This window comes from Panicum virgatum, chromosome 9K, assembly GCF_016808335.1.
Source record: "Panicum virgatum strain AP13 chromosome 9K, P.virgatum_v5, whole genome shotgun sequence".
NCBI lineage: Eukaryota > Viridiplantae > Streptophyta > Magnoliopsida > Poales > Poaceae > Panicum > Panicum virgatum.
In genome coordinates, this window is record NC_053144.1 from 51211618 (window position 1) to 51236314 (window position 24697).

Here is a 24697-nt window from a genome sequence, read left to right on the forward strand (position 1 = left end):
TACCTTTTGAAGAATAGATAAATAAACAACTCAACATCTTAATATAAAATTATAAACACAGGACAAATTGGGCTTGACAACAAGATATAGGATTATCAACTCAGTATCTCAACCATAGATCATTTTCCACTTCAATTTCTAATGTCTTCCTTTCTCTTGGTATCTGGAGGGGGCGTGGGTGTAAGCATCTAGGCCATCTAGGTATGTTTCGGTGATTAATGACAACCATTATTGTGATTAATGAGTTTGTGCAGCTTAATGAAATATTTTCGCTCATTTGGTCATATGTTAAAGAGGCCCTTCAATTTCATTATTCAAAAAGGCGATCTCCGTATTCAACTCAAGTATGTAACAAGACTAAGGGTCTTTCTAGTCCTAATTGTCACAAGGTTGAGAAGGACACTTAGGTTAGTATATGTTTTATAGTTTTGTAAAGATCGCACTATTAAGAGGGGTTAAGGTCAAGTAACTTGAGCATGGACATGGTCAATCAAAAATGGATGCACACTATGGTCACTCAGGTTATTAGAAGTTCAAATAAGTGGTTTTCATCTTATATCTCAAGAATATTTGGATTTCATTCAAGACTCAAATCAGAAAAGGCAAAATCAGAAAAAGTCTATACACCGGTTTAACCGACGACTCCAATTTTCTATACGTCGGCTAAACGCAGTTACCAGAGTCTAGACAAGTACTACACTGGTTAAACCGACGATATTTGAAATTAGCGTCGGTGCAGTTGTCCAGAACATTGGTTTTTCAGGGTGTTTCAAGGTTATATTTACCGGTTAAACCGATGATATTTGAAATTAATGTCGGTGCAATTGTCCAGAGAGTTGGTTTTTCCAGGGATTTCAGAAGTTATACTCGCCGGTTAAACCGACGATGGATTTGAGTTAACGTCGGTGCAGTTGTCCAGAGAGTTGGTTTTTCAGTTGATTAGTGGACAACTACACTCACCGGTTAAACCGATGATACGTCGGTTAATCTGCCCGAGTTGTAACGGCTAGTTTTCCAAATGGGCAGTTTACATTCATCGGTTAAACCGACGATGACTTTTGGAGGACCGTCGGATTAACCGGCGTTGCGTACTTTTTTGGCAGCTTTTCTCCAACGGCTCTATCCGCGTGAGCTGCCTATATATACCCATCCAATGGCTCATTTTGAGCTCTCTTGACACCAGACAATTTTCATACACTCATACTATTGTTGAGAGCCACCTTGAGCTTCATATTCCACACATTTGATCTTTCAATCATTCAAGAAGCAAGACTAAGGACTTGAGTAGAGAGAAGCTTGTGTGCATCCGTTCTTGGTGATCAGTTCTTGCTCAAGTGAATGCCCTAGCTTGTTACTCTTGGTGATTGGCAGCACCTAAGCGATTTTGGTGATTGAGGTGTTTCTTCCGGAGCTTGCCAAGTTAATTGTGGGAGCCCGAAGAAGTTTGTACGTGGCTTGAGCTCCACCACGCCGGGATGGTGAACGGAGACTCTTAGTGAGCGCATTCGTCTTGGTGACAAGACTCTTAGTGAGTGTCAGAACATGGATTATGGGTGTGTGCCAACACATCGATACCACGGGAAAAAAATCCGGTTGTCTCTTGCCCACTCTCTACTTTCAAGCACTTACTTTCATACAATTATTCATAAAGATCATAACTTAGCTCTATTTTGCTTAATTTCATATCTTGTTGTATTATTTATAGCTTGTGTAGTTTGCTTAATTAGCCGGTTGGTGAATTGAGTCAGACTAGCATTGTATAGGTTAAGGTTGCTTTATTTTGTTTTAGAAATTTGAAAAAGGCCCAATTCACCCCCCCTCTTGGTCCATCGATCCTTACAGAGGGCTGCTGAGAAGCTCTGTCAGACTTATGCACATCTCTTTTAGGTTTAATTCCTCCACCTCTCATGTTCCCGTTATCCTATTTTTTCACAATATTAGTACAATATCAGACTTCTGAATACTGAGTTTAGAAGGAATGCATCTACTACTACATAAGAATATAATAAAATTATCTGCAAGACTGTTTGCTTCAGTCCTTTTATTACCATTTTGCATTCCTTCACAAATTTGAATAATCTCTATGTCCTTAAGTTATTGCAGTTAAGTAACAAAGAGAACATATGCGAACTGCACCACTTCCTACATTTATAGATCTTTACAAGGTTAGTTCTTAAGCAAAAGTTGCATTTCATTATTCCTTATTCTTTAAGTAGAAGGTTCGCTCTTAATCAGAAGTTGGCTTCCTTCTTTATTTTAAGGATACAAATTTCTTTGTTTATTTCATCACAGAAGTTCCTCTGCTAGCTAAAGTTGAATTTGGCAGCCTGTTTACTTTATTGACCCTAGAGATGTTCAATTTATTATCTATCTAACTTCAACAAAGAGAAGTCCATCATCCCTTTATCTGTGAACCATAACTATCACCTGAACAATATGACTTGCATTTTTAGGGAGCACTGAATATATGTCCTATACAGCCATGGAGCATATGGGGGTTGTATTACAGTTTGTCATTAATCATCAGGTGTCACATTGTCCTATTTGTATCCCCCTTTGCACTATCCCCCTTTCCAGGTTGTGCATGGGGAGTTCACATCATTTACAGGAGTACCAAATTCTGGCAAGAGCGAGTGGATTGCTGCTCTGTTGTGCAATATAAGAACACAATGTTGGTGGAAATTTGTCATGTGCCCAATGGAAAATATTAAAAAATCATGGTCTTCTCCAAAATTGTTTATCAAGAACCGCATATTGCCAAGTACTAATATAATTTACATTTCTCCTTAACTATGACTTGGTGATTAATCCAAAACATGCTAAACCCGATGCACGGCTCAAATAAGAGGGTCTTCTTCACTATGGCTAGAATTTGGATAAAATGTTTTACAACATCATTTCATTAAAAAGGCTATTAATAGCTTCGTTTATAAGGCAGGTTCTAAAGCTTCTCAACGATTATACCAGCTAAATTGCTACACTGAAACAAAACTCCATTGGACCAACCCAAGCTGGCGCGGCAACGCCGCGCCCGAGCTTTTCTAGTCGGATCATGATCAGACGTCTCTCAGGCATCACCTTATTAAAAGGTAAGGTGTCTGAAGATCAGTGGTGACTCTAAAATTTATATGCAAATTATTAAAAAATAAAAATTGTCAACAAAAGTTACCAAAAAAATAATTTAGTATACAAACGAGTTGCCGCAAATATAAGATAAAAATTACAAGTCATAAAAAAATATAGTTGCCGCAAAAGTATAATTTATTATAAATAGAATTTGTCACAAAAATAGAATCCGTCATATACATAAGTTGTCACTAACACAATATGTGATACACATAAATAGTAAAATAAAGTAAGTTATCGTAGACATAAGTTTATATATAAATTGTCATAAAAATAAAAGATAGTCACATATGTAAAACAAAAGTTGTCGAAAAAAAGAATCCATTATACATATGAGTTGCCACACATATAATATATAAGTTATTGAAAATAAAATCTATCATTCACTCATACATATAAGTTGACATAATTAAAAGTTGATATGTACATAGGTTGTAACTACAGTAAATTGATATACACATAGGTTGTTATAGAAAGAGACCAAGTCATCGCATAAGTTGTTACTAGTGCAATTTTTTTCAAAATTTATGCAATTGTGATCTAGTTGTGTCCATCTCGTCGTATAGAACACAATGGTGTAATTGGTTCTCAAAACAGAGATAATATCAAGAAGATAAAATATTTTTTTATAAACAAGCTTAATGCTAAAAAGAACAATGAGAGAGGGGGGGAGTGAGAGTACTGCCTGCAGGATGGAAGGAACAAGGGAGAGAACAGACAGCAGTGACAAAGCACGAGAGAGGGTGGCCTGACTCTGAAAGCGACTTGATTGTTGCCTTTTGTCATTAGGGTTGTGTTTAGATGGAGGGAAAAAGGATGCCGAAAGTCACATCGGACACTGTAGCATACTATAACACTTTTCGTTTGTTTGTGGTAATTTTTGTCCTACCATGACCTAACTAGGATCAAAAGATTCGTCTCATCGTGTACATCAAAACTATGCAATTAGTTTTTTATTTACCTACATTTAATGCTCCATGCATGCGTCATTTGCTATATTTAATATTTTGATGTGATGTCGATGTGATGGAAAATTTGGAATTGGGGGGGAGTTTTTTTGAACTAAACACAGCCTAGAAGAAAGAGAGGATACGGGGGTAAGAGCATCCAAAACACATCCCAAAAAATCTTGTTTTGAAGATAAATAAAAAATATGGCTCCAACAGTGGCCTATCTCGATGCCTAATTTCTCTGCAGTTCTAAAAACGACTCCGTCCGGAGCTAAATTTGCGCCGCCAGGATGAGCTCCCGCTCACGAAAAATATCACCTCGCGCCTCGCGTCAGTCCCCATCAGGGTTCACCTTTTCGTTTTTCTACCGAATCCCGCCAACTCCCGGAAATGAAATTTCAGCCGAAATTTCGCTGAATTTCGCTAATTCCGAACGGAAACACAATTCAAATTCAAAAAATGAAATTTCGGTGAATTCCGACCGAAATTTCGGTGATTTCGACCGGAAAATGATGTCCGTTGTGATTTTCGTACTGTTTCGGAGGTCAAATGAAAAACTTTTGAATACCAACTTTGTTCAGTTTTTCGAGATCTACAACTTTTGTTTCAGGAACTTTTTCATTTGAGCAATGGTTTGAAAGTTATTTAATTATTTCAAAAACTACCAATTAAAAGTCTTGTCATTTCATGTGACAACTTCCATTTTCTCTCTTAGGTCTCAACTAGATTTTTATTATTCTTGTTATTGCGGATATGCCTATTAAATTTCAGGGACATTGGTTGATCCAATTGAAAGTTGTTTTAAATCCAGGACAAACATGATTTGAATTGGTTATCAATTCATGTGACTGTGTTTGAATTTTTTTTATTCAATTTGTATAGACAATTCCTAAAATGTAATTTGTATAGAGCGAGAAGGGGTCTGGAGAAATGCCAAGCTGCGTCGGATACTAAAAAGCTATAAATTCTACCTCGTTAGACTACAAATAACCTTGTTTTTCAACTAAAATGCAATTTTAGCCTAGCAAATGATCTTAGATTTGAGTGTGTTCTAGTCCTATTTGCTCAGAAGAACACCTAATTTTTTATCATATTTTTTTCGAATTTTTTATAAATATTTTCGAATTTTTAAATTTGAAAACGAAAAATAACAAAAAAAATACCGAAATTTCTCTTCCCGGTAACTAGCGAAAACGAAAAAAACACCGAAATTTCGGCGAAATTCGATCGAAAAGTTGAACACGGGTCCCCATTCGCGCTATCCCACGCCGCCATGGAGCACCCTCCACACTCCATCTTGGCTCCCTGGCTCCTGCAGCATCACCCGGTGCAAAACCTGAGGGGCCACGCCGGCGCAAGGTCCGAGGAGGTGACGCCGGCGAGCCCTGCCTCAGTCTCGCATCAAGGTGTGTTCCGCGGCGGTCTCGTCAAGATTCTGCAGCTCCCATGCAATCTATATTATAAATGATGAAAAAATTGAGAACAATTGTTACTCATTTCAACCCATCCACCCCCTATCACAAAGTAAGTATCTCTCTTAGGCTCACATAAAAAAGCTCACCCACCCACTCCTATCACAAAGTATCTCTATTAGGCTCACATAAAAAAACTCGGTGCTTGACCAAACCTCAAAACACTATCACGAAAAATATTTCTGCCTCAAATGAAATGTTTTTGTTACCGTGGCTTGTTTACCCGCATCGCTTGATCGCTTGATTTGGGGGGCGTTTCCCTTTTTTTTCCTCGCCACGCAGCCTCCCCGCCCGTAGCGCCGCCTCCCCCGCCATCGCACATTCTTTTTTTTCATCGTCCTTCCATCTGGATCTGGATCTTGTGCTCCCGTGCCTTGCGCGCCCGCCGCTCGCGCTCCCACCCGCAACGCACGCCGCCCGCCGCCGCGACATCACGGGCTTGGGGCCCTCGACCCCAACGCGCGGAGCCGCTCCACCCCGACGCGTGGCCCTCGGGATGCCGCCCCGCCGCGACGCTCGGCCCATGGGGTGCCGGCCGCTCCGCCGCGACGTGTGGCCCCTGGGGCGCCGGCTCGGGGCTCCGCGGACGCGCGGACGCCGAGGCGAAGAGGGCCGCGACGCCGGCGCCAGGGCGTGGCTGCGCGAACTCCGGGACGTGTTGTACGAGCTCGGCGACGGCATCGACGATGGCGCGGCGCCCGCCGGCAGCTGGAGGGACGGAGATCGGTAAGCCCCCTGCTCCGCCTTCCGTTCCCTTGGATCCGGTGGGTGGGGTGATGCGGAGAAAATTTGAAAAGATTGCTCGTCTCATTAGATGCTCGCATGAATGCCTGTCCTTGGCTTGAGTGTGATTAAAAACAAAATCTGGTTGTGTTTGCAACAATTTTTTCAGTTGATTTTTTGAGCAAATGTACTGTAAAGTGTGTTGATTGGACAAATTGCACGGTGTTAGTGCCATACTTTAAGGACATAATCTATGCTATTATGTTTCAAGTAAGTAGGAAATCATGGTGTCACCGCCGGCAGGATTGCGCCACCGCGCCGCCGTCCGCTGCATTAAGGGATTAGCACTAGGGTTTGTTGCTTTCTGCGATTTTGTTCTTTTGTTCATTCCAGCCTTCCAGGTGATTTAGTTTTTTTTTTCTGTTGATGGGCAGGTGGGTGTGATTGGATTAGAGCTGTTCTCTGGGAGAAGAAAAAGGAGGAGATCGGAGGAGATGGTCACAGAGATTTATGTCCCAGCGAGGGGACAGGGACGAACGGCACAGGAGACCCGGCCGGTCCAGCAGCTTCAGTAGCCACCGCAGAGGCGGAGTCGGCAGCACGGGCAAGGGTGGCGGGAGGGTCCTTGAGCCAGCCTCCCCTCTCATCTAACCGCAGGTATTTCCTAATCTTTTGGAGTTCTTCATCCTGGATGTGTTTTCCCTTGTTGAGAGGAGCAATTTCTCCATTTGCTACTTCTTTCTGTGTTTATCAGATCTCTGAAAGATGCATGCTCACTAGGAGCAATTTCTCCATTTGCTACTTCTTTCTGTGTTTATCAGATCTCTGAAAGATGCATGCTCACTATTCTTGCTATTCAGTAATTGTTCATATTTTGATATAGACCTGATTGCTGAAACCTGTCAACCATCTGAATCTGTACCCGATCAGGCTATTAGTTCCCTATGCATGCTTGGGTTGCTCAATGCGTGGGTAGCAGTTCAGTTTGTTCCCTTTGTTATAGATTATAGAATTGTCCTGTTGCTACATTCAACAAACATAGGCATGATGACTAGAAAAAATGCCAATTATGTGAGTTTCCTAATCATGGCCAACAATCTGCCTGTTTGGAAGCTTTTGCGATGGATGATCTTTTTCTTGGGACCATAAAACCTACTATCTGACACAATGAGGTTGTTCTGTAGATTCTGCGATCTATCACTCAATTTGACAAAGAATGCAATTATCAAACAAAATCATGCTATGTTCCCTGTATAGAGCTTTTAAGCTGTTTGGTACATTGTTTTGTGTTTTGATAAATCTATTCCATGGTTCATGTCCTCATTGAGAAAGAAAACAGTGGCATCATTTGACATGCCTTAAGTTCATGAATTTGAAATAATTCACTTTATCAAAAGCATGATATGTTAAAATAATAAAGCTCAAGGCTGTCAACCAATCTGTGTTTAAATATTTACAAGACACAGCTGACGCAAGGCAACTTTCACCAGGAATCAATACTCTGCATCCAAACCTCTTAAAGATTTCTGAAGTTGTCTCAAACTTTAAAAAATAATATGTTTTACCTTTCATCTTGACTGGAAAATGCTCTATATAGTATTCAGATTCATTTACAATTCATGGGTTTTAAACATGACCTGTTCAATAGATATAAGAGGTAACTAAGGGGTATTTTTTACTTGCCAGCCGAAGGATTCATATTAGTGTCCATGAGACCATGACTGATTATTTATAAGATATGCCATTATCAATTTCCAGGGCCATTTACCATTGTGTTGGAGTCCAGCAGACCTGATGAGAGAATGTTTTCTTTTAGGCATAATACGGTCAAACGAAATTCCTCTTACGCATAGATTTTATTATGTCTATCCTTGTATCAGTGTAAGGTGGTGTTTGGTTTATGCATCGGTAATACAAACGGAAACGTAATAAGGTCGCTGCGTATCCGCTCCCGTAATGGAGTTAACTCCCTTGTTGAGAGGAGCTTGTGGTTTAATGTCATGTGAATCGGAGTTGTTTAGATCGAGTTTTGGCAGATTGATGTGGAGTTGGTCTGCTGTTCGTGATCTGCTGGGCTCTGAAATTTTCGCCAACTTCACCTGTATATCATGTGCTGCGTGTTCGTTTCTGTTCATCTCTGCACTGCAATTCTATCGATTGATTCAGTTTATTGGCGTCGATTCTCCACTTTCTGATATTTCCTTCCAATTTGGAAATATGATTTGTACTGTTATGCTTTAGACCCCTCTATTAATTGGTTGTGATGTCAGAAACATTACTTCAGTATGATTATATTCCAATTCTGATGTCAGAAATATTTCCTTCCAATTTGGAAATGTATATATTTGAGAATGGATGGAGTATTTGTATTGCTTCAGTTAGGCTCAAAATTTATGCAGGTTACCTTTTGCAGATTGAAAAACCTAGCAAACCTCCTGTAAGAGTTACTGGAGTAATCCGAGGAAGTGAGAAGCCAAGCATATTTGTTCCAACGAATGAGCCCAGTGGTGGCCAGTGATTTTACGTGGATGTTCCCATGATTGCTCGTGCTTGTGGGCTTCCTGAAAATACTGGTTATATAGAAGATATAAACAAAGACGTCTCTCCAACAAACCTACATCCTTTTCCAAATGATGGCAACACCTTGATTAGTCACTCGGTGATGCTAGATGACCATCTCAAATACACTTTTACATGGTAAGCACTTAACCCCAAGCTCATCAGGCTTTGCAGATGGATTATTTCATTCTGTGTTACTTTTATTTTTTGACTGCTGTTACCAGTGGTTTCACTCACTCAGAGAGAAATCAGTCTGTTGCTACTCTTATTTGGTTGTTTGGATGGCAATATCTAACTTTATTTGATAATTGATATTCATTGCCTCTACAAATCTACAGTAACTATAACTTGACTTTGAGTATGGCAGTTCATCACTTTGAGAACCCACTACTTGATATAAATTTCAAAATCCTAATATTTTAATTTGCTTATTTCTGTCCTTCTATTCAAGGTCGTTGTCTTTCCTTTTTTTTTCTTGATAAAGTCTCTTCTTTAGGGACAGTAAGCTTGCTGTAAGGTTTTCCATTTATTTTTCTATGAAGCAGTTTTTGCTGCTAATAACATTCTCTCTACCCATGGTCAAAAGAATTATGGCTAAATGTTTGATCTTATGAACAAACACGTTAAAACAACATGTTTGTTCACAAGAGTACAAGCCATTTATATGCAGCAATTCGAATGGTTAGTTGGGACACAGTACAAGCCATTGGAGCTGAAGTCAGACTTGGCCTCAGTTAGAAAATCACCTCCGTGGGCCATTGATTCTTGGGGACTGGGTGAGTAGCACTAACTCTTAATTATTCCTTGTCCTGCTCCTGCATTGCATGCTTGCAGTGATTGCATCTATAAATTTGTTGGCTACTGTATCGGAGAAATTGTGTCGGAACACTTACTATATGAGAGAAATTTATCTGCACTTATGTCCATACCTCCTAAGCTTTTATGTTAAATGCTACTGAGTTTTTGCATTATTTTATAGATAAAGCCAGGAGGCAAACAGTTGTCTGGTTGGAGACTCTTCTGCGGTAAGTATGAGGAAGTTGCCTACCTCCTCAACAAGGCCGGCATCTCCTTCGAGCTCTCCAAGAACAATGATCCCATCGCTACACTACTGCATTCCTTTTGCAGGTTTGTTCAGCCAGGGTTCAGCTCGTTAAAGCGCAGCCATCAATTTGGAGATATTATCTTGTTTGCTTCCTGTTAGATTTTTTCCCAGTCTCTCGCCATATAATTCTGAGCTTGTGTCCTTATAGGAGCTAGAGCTACCAATCACGTTTTAGCTGTGCTGATTGACTGATTCCCAAGTCCCAAATTTAGTAGGTCGTTGGTTGGGAAACTGTTGTAGATGCAACCTGTTAATTATTCGTGTATTTGTTACTACCTTGAATCCCTAAGCTAGAAGCTTGTTTTTTATAAGAAAATTCTTTGTTGTTGAATTCCTTTTTGCTTTCTTGAATTGGATTGGCCATTATTATTTCTAAAAAGCATATTACTAATGAATCGCTATTTTTAGTGACTATAAGATCTTGCTTGACCGAATGCTCTCTTGATCTGGCTTATTTTGGCACATGATGGACCTAATGGTGTTGCCCCTCCCCTTTTTTTAGATTCCCCTTCACCTCTGGTGGATAACAAGTATCGACTGCTTAATTCCACAATAGGTGACACTATGTAGGATGTGAAGCTCTGCAATTCTTTATACTCCTTTTGTCCTCGAGGTGTTGTGGAATATATTGGATACTAGGATTACAATTTTATTAAGATATAAGTAGTGCGTAATGTCAAAATAATATGACACGCAAATTATGTGATGATATAGAATGCAAGAAAATTTCAGAAACACTATGTCGGCCATAAACTCTCCAGATTTTTTTTCCTGGATAGTCGCCCCTTGCAGTCCATGGAATGTATTATAAAAGGTAAATATCGCGGTCTGGTTTGCATAAATATTATAAATCACATTTTATTTTCTAAAATCAGCAGCATGTCGTGTGACCATGAGAAAGGTGATAACTGCTTCCAGTTTTTCATGGTTACATCTTCAGTCTTATTTTGGTTGGCACTTTTTATTTGGCTAGAAATACTAGGGAATAATGAATCTTGAATTCAGGTTGTTAATTTGCAGAATGCAAGAATTCTGAATGTCAAACACTTGTATTGTATACTATTTGTGTTAGTATCTTAGTGTAGTAAGATGTTACATATGGTTCTCACTAGATTTATTTAAACCATTATGTGAAGATCAAACTGTGTTTGCATCTCTAAGAAAAATTATAATTTGTCTTCTTAATTTTTAATTATGTGACTTTTCTCTCTGTCATGTGGAAGGTCAAATTTTTATATTGCATTGCCGTGATATACTAATAAATAAATTAAACTATTAGTAGTCTTGATGCAACTCAAATATTTTTAAATAAAATTGTTCTTTAAACACGTGCTTGTGGCACGTGATAAAAGTTCTCTTGCCCGTACGCTGGTAACCTAGCCCTGCCGAACGCAGGTTTCTTGAGTCCCGCCCTGCCTATCGAGAAAAGTGATTGGAATAACTATCTTCCTTCAATTGAAATCTGAGCATCGCTAATAGGAGATTTTCTTATATTTCCATGGTATTCCTCCCTTCGTCATCTTCGATTTGCAGATTTTAAACAAACGGCTATCATCTCCACTAGTTAGATTATATAGTGCAAGGAAACAGCAAAGTTTGTTTATCAAACATGGGCCCATATATGATGAGATGGCAACGTTTTGGATCCAAATTTAGGAACTGTTGGGGGAGGGAATGTATTTTACTCCCAAAATTTTTTGGCTAGCTCCCAAAACTAACTTTTTGGGACTTTATTTTTTAGTCATTGTTGAAGATGCTCTAAGAGGGTTGTGTGATTCCTTTAACCCGCGGCCGGTCGCGGGTTATTCGGTCCTTTTTAGTTTTCTGGACTCAAGGAGCTTAGAAATGTTTATAAAACTGAACTTTTCAGCTTCCTATATAAACTTAGCTTTTCAGAAGCTAGGTGAGAAAATTCGTTGTTCTTTTGAGCTCAAACAAACGTGGCCAAACATGGAATCTCTCTCTCAACTGTTCTATGATTTTTCTCTGTCAACTACAAAACCGAGTATACCATACAAATCACGTTCATAGTGGTTTAGGTGATAGTTTTAGCTAAATTCGTTAGCATATGGTGGTTGTCCCACATGTCCCATTTCAAATTATAAGTCATGACAACTTTTTTAGAAAAGTCAAAGCATCTTAAGTATGACAAAGTTTTTACAATAAAATACCAATATTTATGATGCTAAATAAGTATCACTAGATTCTTTATTAAATATATTTTATAGTATATCTATTTGGTGTTACAAACCTTTGTAATTCTCTTTGTATTCTTGTCAAATTTAAAATAGTTTGACTCTCAAAAAAATTCGAATGACTTACAATTTGAAACAGAATGAAGTGCAGGAGAGAATGGAATGGAAGAGAATGGGATGGAAGTGGGGGCGAGATGACGAACGACGGAGGGCGGCCGCATGCCCGCCACCTATCAGATCTGGCCACAGTCAACGATCTTGACCTCCATGGTGGTGGACCCGCTGCGTCTCCCGACCTTCTCGATGGCCTTGACCACGTCCATGCCCTCCACAACCTGGCCGAACACGACATGCTTGCCGTCGAGCCATGGGGTAGGCACGGTGCAGATGAAGAACTGGGAGCCGTTGCTGTTGGGCCCGCGGTTGGCCATGGACAGCACCCCGGGTCCCGTGTGCTTGCGCACCAAGCTCTCGTCGGGGAACGACTCGCCGTAGATGGACTCCCCGCCGGTCCCGCTGCCCCGGACGAAGTCGCCGCCCTGGCACATGAACTCCGGGATCACGCGGTGGAACCTGGAGCCCTTGTAGTGCAGCGGCTTGCCGGATTTCCCCAGGCCCTTCTCGCCCGTGCACAGCGCCCGGAAGTTCTCCGCCGTGCGCGGGACCTCGTTCGCGTAGAGCTCCATCACGATCCGGCCCGCGGGGGCGCCGCCCACCGTTATGTCCAAGTAGACGCGGGGGTTGGCGGCCGCCATTTGTGGGTCCGGAGCAGCCAGGGTCTGGGTTTGGTAGGCGTAGTAGCTCTGCAACACATGCAGATGATGGATCAGCACTGGCACCTGTATTGTATATAGAACGGCGCGGCAAGAAATACCATGCGTACGTACCGGATAGGCGTAGCTCGAGGAATAGGTGGAGTACCTGAAATTTACATTATTGTCAGAGGAAACGACTTGTTCATATTATTCACGTTATTAAACATCATTCATGATATGCCAGCCACTCTTAGTTTCGCGTCTACTGTTCCATCATCCATATATGTGTGTGTGCGCGCGCGCAAGATCAAATTCTTCTCTCTATGAGTGAAAGTTGAGACAACGGCGTATTATTACCTCTAATTACAAATAAATAAATGAAATTTTAGGGCAATTTATTTTTTTTAAAAAAATAGGATTACTTGATTTAGCTATTCATGATTTTCACTATAAACTAATTACTTTCTATATTTTGAGTTTGAATACATGGAAATGAAACAATATCGAAGAATAGTTTCATAAAAGAATATGCTTATTTCGCTATTTCTTACAAATAGTATAATCAAAGCTATGTTTTCAAGGCCATGTAGATCCATGTCCAAAACTTTACTTTTTGTAGCAGGAGGGAGTAATTCATTGACTTGTACCAAAACAGCAGGGCAGGCCATATATATAGCTTACTTGGTAACGCCGTCTGTTTTCTTTGTCTCCCTTGTACTTTCATTTTGATAATAATTAGCATCGTCATCAGTTGGATCACTGCAGCTCTGCACCAATATTGCCACCTGACATTAATAGAAAAATAAATTAGTCATATGCGCGCGCGCGCGCACGCACGCACCCACACACACCTGTTGTCGTATATGCAGGTGAGCATCCGGAAGATCAGCAACAATCTCCATAATTTTGGCGAGCATCCAGGTGTTGTAGGCGACGTCGGCACGCAGGGCGGCGACGTCGGCACGCAAGGCGGCAACGATTCCGTTGATGTCGGCCAGCTTGGTGGTGTTGTAGGCGCCGTTAGCGAGCACCACCGCGGTGAGGTTCAGCGAGATGTCGAGCAAGACCCGGCGCAGCCTCTCGGCGATGGCGGTGGCGTGCAGGGCGCGGAGCATGGCGTTCTCCCTCTGGCAGGAGGCGACGAGACCCCAGGCGCGCTGCAGGGCCTGCTTCAGAGAGTCGAGCGCGCCACCCACCACCGCGCCGCCGCCGCCGCTGCCGTCCTCCTGCATGCTCTTCCGCAGGCCCTCCGCGACGCGGCGCACCGTGGCCACGAGCTCGCCGACCCTGCCGCAGTCCTCCCGGTTGTACCGAACCGTCTCCACCGCCTTCTTGATCTTGAGCGCCAAGTCTATTATCGCCTGCACGATGCTCACCGGATTGGCCATGCGTCTACTAGAGCTATCTATCTCTTGCACGGTTGTCGCATGCGTTCTGTCGGTCTGCAAGATTGATCAGGTCATCAGACATCAGGCATAACATACAATGCAAAATATATCGAGGAAGCAGAGGCGCGCTGACCTGTTGCTTAATTAATTATTATGAACCAAAAGTCCTTCCGATCGTCGAGCTTTAATTTGCCGGCGGCGTCGTGCTGTCGCTCGGCAGCGGCAGGCTCAGTTGCTGTGTGCTCGCTTTCCTCTCTAGGATAGTGGAGTTGCAGCAGCAGAGGTTCCAGAGACGCGAGCTAATATCACACTCTGCTCTGCATTGCATCCACGCCGAGTGAAAAAGCAAAAGAATCTCACTCGATTCACCCCTGCCTCCAACCATCGATATTGGGGAAGGAACTCATTTTTGGTTGCTCGGATCAAGAGGGGACTGATATTTTCCGACATCCGTCCGTCCCAAAAGGCTCAAAACACTATATAGATACTTGGGCCCTGTTTAGTTCTCTTTACATGTAAACACATGTAAACGCAAAAAAATTTTGTGACGGAATCTTGCCAATTTGAAGTACTAAATGAAGTCTATTTACAAAATTTTTTTCACAGATGAGTTGTAAATCGCGAGACGAATCTAATGATGCTAATTAATCCATAATTAAGCAATAATTAGCGGATGATTACTGTAGCATCACTGTTGTAAATCATGGATTAAGTAGGCTCATTAGATTCGTCTCGTGATTTACAACCCATCCATGTAAAAAATTTTATAAATAGACTTTATTTAGTGCTTCAAATTAGCAAAATTCCTTCGCAAAATTTTGCATTTTTGCGTATCTGAATCCGTATATATAGGTGGACTTGGTTGGGGGATGGGGATCTGCGGGTGGGGAGGCAGAAAGCGTGGACACCTGCACTGCACGCAAAGGATGCGCACGGCGGCCACCACGCGGGCAAAGCATGCTCACAGACACAGCGTGTACTATATCACGCGAGTGCATGCGACTCCACCTGTCACCTCTACGGCTCTACATCCAGCCAGGGTTCACCTTTTCGTTTTTTTTACGAATCCCGCCGATCACCGGAAATGGAATTCCGGACGAAATTCCGCCGAAAACCGCATTTTTCGAACGGAATGTGAATTCAAATTTAAAAAACGGAATTTCGGAAATTCCGGGCGAAATTCCGCTACTTTCCGGCGGAATTCCAGACTTTCTGGTGGAAAATGTCATTTTTTGACTACAAATGCTCCAAACATATGAAGAATTAAATAATTTAATAGAATATTTTTTTGTATCTATTGTATATTGCAATGTACAATGCATATTAAATATATTACAAACAAATTATTCATAACAAAAGTATATTGTCACATGAAATCACAAATAAAATGCATGAAAACTAAATTTATCACAATAACTTAAATTGCATAGACCATAATATAAGTTTATAATACATAAATTGCATAGTCTATATAAAAACCCAAGTTCAATCCAATAAACAATGTTTATGTATATCACGTAGTACTTAATAATTAATGAAGATATGATGAAAGTGTAAGGATAAATAAAGGAGACCTCTCATTCCATTCAAAAGGTATATTCTTTTAACCCATTGATAGTACGGATATTAAAAAGCTATAAATCCTACCTCATTAGACTACAAATAACCTTGTTTTTCAACTAAAATGCAATTTTAGCCTAGCAAATGATCTTAGATTTGAGTGTGTTCTAGTCCTATTTGCTCAGAAGTCACCTAGTTTTTTATCATATTTTTTCTCAATTTTTTACAAATATTTTTGAATTTTTAAATTTGAAAACGGAAAATGGCGAAAAATACCGGAATTCCATTTCCCGGCTACTAGCGGAAACGGAAAATTTTCCGGTTTTCCGGCGGTTTTCCGCCGGAAAGTTGAACCCTGCATCCAGCTACATAGATTTTACTGATACCTGGTTTGCAATTTGCAACACACCAAATAAATTCAGTAGCTAAACAACAAAACCTTTAGAAAACTAGTTTTTATCAAACTAGTACATGGCAGACACTAGCTGACTGCCGAGTGCATAGAGTGCTTGCAGTCGATTGAGAAAAACAAAAAGTGATTCACTTAAACACAGGTGTCAGAACAGTTGAGGCTGCCAATAAATCCAGATAGATGTTCAATGCATCGCTATGTGTCAGCACCAGGTGAGACGCCCGCCAGCACAGATTGCCAATTGTGCTGGCGCGGCATATAACTGACCGCTAGCACAGATTGATGGGTGGCTTCTGTTGCCAACCAGCACAATCCTTTTAACAAACAAATTTTATATATTATTGTAATTTCATTTTTTGTTAATTCATTTATTTTTGGTTAGTTTAAAGTTAATATTTCTTGCCAGATATCACTGTATGTTGCATCAATACTTTAACATGATGCATCAATTAAAATGACTAATGTTTCCAAGCAAATAATATTTACTAATAACAAGCATATCCAACATGTTTAGAATAATATTTACATAATTGTTTTAAAGATAAGCAACCATTAATTGTCCTTTGTCCAGTTGCTAATATTCTGGTGCTCGTCCAAAGCCAGCAGCCCACTGTGGTCAAAGTATTCGCCCGCCACGTGACAAATCACGGTGCAGGTCCATCGGAAAGCACGAGTACACGAAGCGAAGCGCAGCGCCGAAGCATTGGCCAAGGGAGACGGTTCCTGGACAGCCTCAAGGCGTAGCTTATTCAAGCTCAGGGTACCTCCCATGCATTCCCATAGAGTAAAACATATCCGCGAAAGGTTCGTAGCCTAGTGGTTATGAGAGCTTCAATAGCACATCAGATACAGGGTTCGACTCCTCGTGAGAGGGAATATTATAGGATTTAACGGCGTTGTACTTACATTGGTATGCGACATTTTCGTCGATAGCGAGACGCCTGTAATGACTTCGCCAATCTCGAGAATTTGTTAGCGCAGTCTTCAAAGATATTCATATGCGTTATGAGTGTCTGAGTTGTTGTGTAATATTAAAAAAATATATAATAAGAGATATCCTGATGGGACAAAATCAAATCAGCTTGAATTGGGTTATAATTTATTTATATTGAATCTGAGGCCGTGAACTTCAAAATCAAGCATTCAACCGCTCAACTTACGAAACTATGTCGATTTTGGCAGATTAATAACGCTATCAGGTTAGAGTTTGTATCATGTCTTTTGGCCGGCGTATTTTACTGTGCCATCTCATTAATGGAAGGGACGTTATTTCTAAAAACAATGAGTGTAGATCAATGAGTGTAAATCAGCGTATTTTGCTTGTTGGGCCGTCGACTCAAATGTTTCTGGGAGACTAATGGGAGGGGGCAAAAGCCATAGTTGAAAACGTATTGGTTTCTCAAAAAAAAAATTGAAAACGTATTGTTGGGAGAGGTTGAGGACAAATTAGCAGAAATCGGATCATGACCAGACGTCTCTCAGGCATCACCTTATTAAAAGGTATAAGGCGTCTGAAGATCAGTGATGACTCCCTTATTTAATTTCAAAAGTTATTATATGCTTATCAACTTGGAGTAGTTGATTAAAAGACCACCGGTAATGACTCCAATGCGACAAATAAACTACGATATGATACATCTAGATCTAATTATCTAGTCATTTTCTCAGTGGGACAGATGAACTCGCAAAAAAAGAACTGAACCGTTAGTCAGACCTTATTTTATATCTAATTATTTGCTCAGGCCGGGTTCAACAACTTAGGGTGGTTGTGGTTTGATAAAATTTCAAACATAACCTTGCAAGTCAGGCGGAGTTTTTCTCTGATAAGTGACAGGTAGAGTTGCAACCACACCCCTACAGCATTGCAAAATCCCATATGCGTGTTTGAGTTGGCAGGCGGACTGTACACGCGGTCAGGGTCAGAGACATAACCAAGAAGCTTAGAAAGTTGAGGGCCTGGGATGCATATAGCTTTTCATGGACCTGCGAACGAACTGCACCCTATAAACATGTCCGGTGGCGTGCAGCACTGCGCGCGCACAATACTCAAGCCTAGATCGACACACGCAGACCAATGGCGGAGGCTGCTGCCGGCAGGGACAAGATCACGGACGCCACCGCGGCCCTGTTCGCCGACTCCGCCAAGATCCCCGAGAGGTTCATCCGGACCAACGAGGTCCAGGCGGCCGGCACGGTCGTCGTCGGCGAGGGCGAGGCGTCGTCCGAGCTGCCGGTGGTGGACATGGCGCGCCTCCTTGATCCGGAGCTGTCGGCGCAGGAGACGGCGAAGCTCGGCTCCGCGTGCAGAGAGTGGGGTTTCTTCCAGGTCAGGACGATGGATTTCCGTTTCCCGCCCCTCTCCTACTTTTCCTCGCTCCTTGCATATTGTTTTGCTGCTTGATCATGAACTTTTCTCTAGCTTAGCTCGTGAACCATGGGGTCGAGGAAGCGGCGGTGCAGCAGATCAAGGACAGTGTCGCGCAGTTCTTCAGCTTGCCGCTGGAGGCCAAGAACACGGTGGCGGTCCGAGAAGGAGACGGGTTCGAAGGATTCGGCCACCACTTCAGCGGACGAGCCTCGACTGATAAGCTGGACTGGGCGGAGTGTCTACTCCTCTTCACGCGGCCAGTCCAAATAAGGAACATGGATTCCTTCTGGCCGACGAACCCACCCACATTCAGGTGTGTGTGTCCACTGCTTCGAAATTCGAATATTAGACCGACACTGACGCAGTGACGCTGCTGCTTCATTGATCGTCGTCGTCATTAACTGTCCCGTCGATCCTCTGGGTCTCCCTCCTAGGCACGCGCTCGACAAGTACTCGGTGGAGATCGAGAATCTCGCGAGGCGCCTGCTGAGCTCCATGGCGGTCGACCTTGGCGTCAGCCAGGAGGCGCTCCTAGGCGCCTTCTTCTTCGGCGACGACGGCGCTGCCGGGAAGGGCCGCCAGAGCGTGTCCATGCACCACTACCCACCGTGCCGGCACCGGGACACCGTGGTGGGCATCTCGCCGCACACCGACACCCTGGGCCTGACCCTGCTGCTCCAGGTCGACGACACGCCGGGCCTGCAGGTCAAGAGGGGCGGCCGGTGGTTCCCCGTGCGGCCGCTGCCGGGCGCCCTGGTCGTCAACGTCGGCGACGCCCTCGACGTCCTCACCAACGGCGCCTACGCCAGCGTCGAGCACAGGGTGGTTCCGGACGCCGAGGGGCGCCGGGTCACCATCGCGATGTTCCATGACGCGTGCGTTGACGGGCGGGTGGCGCCGCTGCCGGAGCTCCTCAGGGGAGGCGAGGTGCCAGCACGGTACAAGTCCATCGGGAAACTCGAGTACACGAAGCGCAGCGCCGAAGCATTGGCCCAAGGGAGACGGTTCCTGGACAGCCTGAAGGCGTAGCTTATTCAAGTTCAGGGTGCCTCCCATGCATTCCCATAGAGTAAAACATATCCGCGGAAGGTCTATAGCATAATGGTTACGAGAGATTCAATAGCACATCATACAGGGTTCGACTCCCCGTGAGAGTGAATATTTTAATGGCGTTGTGCTTACGCGTCATTTCAGTCGATAGCGAGATGCCTGTAATGACTTCGTCAATCTCGAGAATTTGTCAGCTCAGTTTTCAAAAATACTCATATGTGTTTATGAGTGTATGAGTTGTTCTGTGTGTAATCTAAAAAAAAGAGATATCCTGATGGGTCAAAATCAAATCAACTTGAATTGGGTTATAATTTATTTATATTGAATTCGATGCCGTGAACTTCAAAATCAAGCATTCAACTGCTCAACTCACGAAACTATGTCGGTTTTGGCAGATTAATAACACTATCAGGTTAGAGTTTGTATCATGTCTTTTGGCAGGCGTATTTTACTGTGCCATCTTATTAATGGAATGGACGTTATTTCTAAAAACAATGAGTGTAGATCATTTTGGCTAGGTTTCGTGTCTTTCAACCTCTTGGGTGATCGTATTATCAGGACGACATGGGAATATGATGTCGATTTAATTTATTGTTTTCTCATCAAAATGATTCGCATTGACCATAAAAAAAAAGAGCGGTTGAATGCTTCGTTTGTGAGATTTAGGTGGCTGATTTTAGCCTAAGTTACACTGAGGGGCTTAGAAAAAATAGGCCCCTCAGTAACTCGTGCGGTGCCCTGCTGTGTCCAATTGGGAGGTAGGCAGGCAGAGCAACGGAGGCTACTGCCGCCAAGCTCATCGGCAGGGAGAAGACCACGGCTGCCACCGCCCGTCGACGAAGCAGCGACGCAGCCGACGAAGGACAGCACCGCGCCGTTGTTCTTCAGCCACTGGGTAGCCACTGGAGAGCAAGAACGCAGCGCCAGTGCGTGGAGGCGGTTTCGAAGGATTCGGGCATTTGGCCGCCACTTGAGCGCACCTGCAGGCAACAACCAGTCCAGGAGCGGAGCCAGCTGACACAGCAACCGGTGTGAGCTCTGTTGGACACCGGTGTCAGCTACTTAGATGAATATTATAAAATAGTAATTTGCTATTGATTTTGTAGCAAATCGCCGATGTCAACTGGTAACAAGGGCTCCACCTAGCTCCGCCCCTGAACCAGTCCATACATGGAGTTCTGACCTTCAGGCTCTGAGTCACTGTCACGATGTTCCACGAGGCGAGTGCAAATGATTAGTTTCAATGAAAGAATATATTCCATGTGTTAATAATTGGAGAATGAATTGGCCGCTTACTAAACCAAAGGAACACTACTTCATTCCCACTATGTTCTGCTGGCTATGACTAGTCCTGATTTGCTATGAAAAAATAATGCTGACGGGCTGATAGCTAATTTTGATTTAATGTGAGAAAAGTACTGCTAATGGCAACCAGCAGAACAAAGTATAACCATTGACCATGCAAACAAGGAAAAACACTTTACATGAAACCAGTCATGTGTAGACATCTCAATGAATACATAGATCTATTCTTCAAATTAAACACTGTGTTCGCTGCAACCAGCCAACAATGTTTTTATCTCACACCAAACCAGCACTAACCACCAGCCGCAGCACAACGAATAGAGTGAAAGTCTAAGTACAACATATTAAAAACCTAAGAAATCACACGAGAGAATCACTTAAGAAATCATTTGACCGGAGCAATTTGAATTTCATGCCACCACCCTAATCTGCAAGTACATGCTGATGACACGGACTGCAAATATCAAATTCAGCATGTACTCAATAAAACAAAAGTTATTAAAATAAACAAGCAAAAAGAGTTTAAAGTCACTGCAGCAATGCAGTGACCTACCAAAGAAGCAAAATGATGATTCAATTGGACTAACAGCCCACATACAATACTCTTCCATGGAAACACTTGTCCTTCTCACAAAGCAGCAGGCAATGCAGAGAACCACTCATCGCCCCAAGGATTAATGGAAGAAGGGCAATTCATGTAGTCACCCTTGAACCAGGATCCAGCACTGGGTAGCCAGACCTGCTGTGAAGGTGACAAGGTAGTCGTGCGCCCAACCAATTAAGCTTGAGTTAAATTAAGTATTTATCATAAGCATCGCCAGATGATTACAGTCACAATCAAGGAGTATGCACAGGGCATGACTCTCCAGCATTCAAAGTTATATTGCTGTGCAAATACTGTTAAAGTACAACAGGTTGACTGATATCATTTACATCAGTTTTCATGCAGTTGGTGCCTACATCTGCTGAAGCAGAATGATGATTCACTGAGACTTGGCAACAGGCTCCAGCGCCTCGATCATGACAACACTGTTTCCCCTTATAACCTGCAGATGACAGCATATGATGCTAGTACATATTACTACCAATGCATTCTGAGGTACATGTTCAAAAATTCCAAACAACAATCAGTAAAAGAAAACCTACCACCATTCCAATATCAGTCTTGTCATTTCCATTGACCTCAACAGTGTTATCCACCACCAGATTCATGAACTGGTCAAATCCTCGAAGTGTGCCAATAACGACACGGTTTGCATTCAGCTTGACTGGAGAAATGGTCAAACATGAACAAATTAGCCAATGGGAAAGTATCATCGATGGCAAAATATAAATTTAACTACAGCACCTCCAAGATGTAACAAAAATGAAATGACAACAGAACATGATTGCATAGACAACAGTGACAGACTTCACTTCCATATAAATTGTAAATTAATAATAAAGGAAAAAAAATACTTCCACACATGCAAAAAAAAAACTGATTCACTTACATAGTGATTAAAAAACCAGGCCAAGGTTCACTTACACTAGGTTTGTGGTATGTGTTTTTCCTATTTCCCCTATTTTTAGGTGCTAAAATGTGATATTTTCTGCCTTTTGTTTAAGCAAAGTGCAAACAAGTGCCAGAGCCCAACCACCAACCTAACACCTAACATTTTTTAAAAACATTGACAATATATAAGAAAGCACTACCCATATTTGAAAAGATGTCTCACCTAACAGTCTATAAACAGATTGAATTGGCTAGTAATACTCTAAACAATGTGAACAGGTTCACAGTATACTAAAAAAAAATGAGCAGCAGGCATATAACAACTTTGGTGTTCTATAAGTGACTGACACATTTGACACTACGCAGAACAATTGCTTCTTTCCAATGGATTGACTTTGATGCAACCCATTGCTTGGCTAGTAAAGTATGATTTGTTTCTGGGATTTTGATAGAACTATCCAGACAACAAAGAGCAACTATCTGATCCCTAAACAAATAGACTGATTTGTACAAAAGTAGATTAAAAATCAAAGTTCGGCAAGGCGCTAGGCGTTTTCTAGGCGGTGACCCACCGCCTAGAGCCTAGGTCAGCCTAGGCGTTAGCAAGGCGTTTTCTAGGCGTTAGTATATACACATAAATATGTTTAAAAAAGAAAAAGAAAACAGCAGATAACTGGACTTCAGGGAAGAGAAAGGCCCATAAAACAGTAAACGGCCCAAAGCCCAAGTCCCAAACACCTTATCAGCTTATCCCTTTCTCCTCTGCTTGGTCTCCCGCAATGCATACGCATACAGCCGCCGCCGCCGCTGGTTCCCTCCCGCATCTCTCTCTCCCCATCTCCTCTGGTCAGCGCGCCGCCTGCACGCGCACGCCGCTCCTTGCCCCCACCGAAGACCTCCGCTCGTCGTCCGCTCGTCCTCTTCCACCAGCGACCTCCGCCCGCCGGCCGCCGGTCTTCCTCTCCCCCACTGGTGACCTCCGCTCACCTATCCCTCCGCCTACCCCTTAGACGAGGCGGCACCCCTCCGCCCAGCGCGTAAGCGCGCCTAGGCGCGCCTAAGGCGTCGCCTTGCCGAACTTTGTTAAAAATATATGGCAGCCTATCAGAGTAACTATAACAATAAAAGCCTCATCTGGAAATTAATCCATGGCTTTTATAATATCATCATCATGTAGGGCAGCCATCCACCACAAATCCCAATGGGGAAAAACCACGAAGATTAAAAGAAAACGTGACAATGATCCTAATAGATTAGTTACCACTCCAGCGTAGGAATGACTAAGGACCACCAAAAGAATCATCAATAAATACAATGCAACTTTCAGAAAACTCTTGACACAATATGCTATTCTAAAGATGAAAAGAAATTTCGAGTGAATGTCCCATCAAAGTAACTATGACATAAAGCTTCATCTGGAGATAAATCCATAGCTTTGATATATTGTGTTCATCATATAGGACACTTGGAATACCAAAAGCATATCAAATGTTCAATGCATCCATAGCTTTGACGTTTCAGCTCAAAAGCAATGATGCTAGTGTAACACCAGGATAAACAAAACGAAATTTGGTTCGGCTAAGCTAACAAGGAGCGATAATTTCTCAAACGGTGCGATTAAATGAGCCACTGAAGCAACTATCGAAATGCTGCTAGAGGTATAGTCAGTCGATCTACTAGAGATCGGGTACAGGCCTAATCAACACCAAGCAAACTAAACAGATTTGACACGCACGTTCATCCGCACCATCAAAGGAAACCGGATGCACACAAGGAAACTTCTTGGAAGAGAAACCACAGGTAAACTATTGCGATTTGGGGTTTGGAGTCGAGAGATTTTTCACTTACTCTGAAGCTTCTTGTCCATGTACCTGCGGACCGGCACAAAGAGACAAACCCAAATCAGCACAAAGGAGCGGAGCAAACAGAGATCTAAATACGAATATAGTCAGATGCGGGGAGCGCTTACTTCTTGAGATCCGGAGGCTGCCCCGATCGGCTCATGGCGGCTACCTAGCCTCGAACGCGGGACAGGTGAAGGGACCTGCGGGAGCTTCGCCCGGCCTTCTCCTCGAGACGAAACCCTAGCAGCAGCGGAGGACCGAGGCGGAAGCGAGCAGTCTGGCTTTAAAAGGGGCGGGCCAGGCAACCGCCGCCGCCGCCGCCGCCCAAAACCCTAACGCCATCGAGACGTTGAGGCGGTAGGTTCGACTAGTCACGTGGGCCGTCAGCTA

General features: G+C 42.8%; 3 protein-coding genes and 2 long non-coding RNA genes across 11 annotated transcripts; 3 read left to right on the top strand and 2 right to left on the bottom strand.

Moving 5' to 3' along the window:
* Window positions 1–5798: 5798 nt before the first annotated feature.
* On the top strand, window positions 5799–12403 carry LOC120652085. Of its 6 annotated transcripts, none has more exons than XR_005666458.1 (5): window positions 5810–6623; window positions 6706–6928; window positions 8685–9606; window positions 9810–9958; window positions 12270–12403. It is a non-coding gene; the product is annotated as an uncharacterized LOC120652085 (long non-coding RNA). The 6 variants fall into 6 exon arrangements; XR_005666455.1 differs by lacking the exon at window positions 12270–12403 and having other exon boundaries at window positions 5810–6274; window positions 6543–6623; window positions 9810–10326; XR_005666457.1 differs by lacking the exon at window positions 12270–12403 and adding an exon at window positions 10438–10682 and having other exon boundaries at window positions 5811–6623.
* Window positions 6935–8405, top strand: LOC120652086. The gene is made up of 2 exons (XR_005666459.1): window positions 6935–7928; window positions 8030–8405. It is a non-coding gene; the product is annotated as an uncharacterized LOC120652086 (long non-coding RNA).
* LOC120652083 (peptidyl-prolyl cis-trans isomerase-like) lies at window positions 11889–14717 on the bottom strand. 2 transcript variants are annotated; one of them, XM_039929792.1, is made up of 5 exons: window positions 14407–14717; window positions 13737–14327; window positions 13567–13670; window positions 13018–13051; window positions 11889–12933 (listed from the first exon to the last, which is right to left on the bottom strand). In XM_039929792.1, the coding sequence occupies exons 2-5, from the start codon at window positions 14271–14273 to the stop codon at window positions 12364–12366; spliced, it is 1245 nt and encodes a 414-aa protein (XP_039785726.1). In that variant the 5' UTR covers window positions 14274–14327; window positions 14407–14717; the 3' UTR covers window positions 11889–12363. The 2 variants fall into 2 exon arrangements, with proteins under 2 accessions (XP_039785726.1, XP_039785727.1); XM_039929793.1 differs by lacking the exon at window positions 14407–14717 and having other exon boundaries at window positions 13563–13670; window positions 13737–13906.
* A 3568-nt stretch (window positions 14718–18285) lies between these two features.
* Window positions 18286–20005, top strand: LOC120652084 (S-norcoclaurine synthase 1-like). The gene is made up of 3 exons (XM_039929794.1): window positions 18286–18571; window positions 18670–18926; window positions 19048–20005. The coding sequence occupies exons 1-3, from the start codon at window positions 18320–18322 to the stop codon at window positions 19640–19642; spliced, it is 1104 nt and encodes a 367-aa protein (XP_039785728.1). The 5' UTR covers window positions 18286–18319; the 3' UTR covers window positions 19643–20005.
* A 1731-nt stretch (window positions 20006–21736) lies between these two features.
* On the bottom strand, window positions 21737–24675 carry LOC120652087 (probable small nuclear ribonucleoprotein G). Its single transcript, XM_039929795.1, has 4 exons — window positions 24433–24675; window positions 24312–24334; window positions 22115–22236; window positions 21737–22014 (listed from the first exon to the last, which is right to left on the bottom strand). Exons 1-4 carry the CDS (start codon window positions 24465–24467, stop codon window positions 21952–21954), a joined length of 243 nt encoding a protein of 80 aa, XP_039785729.1. The 5' UTR covers window positions 24468–24675; the 3' UTR covers window positions 21737–21951.
* Between the last annotated feature and the right edge of the window lie 22 nt (window positions 24676–24697).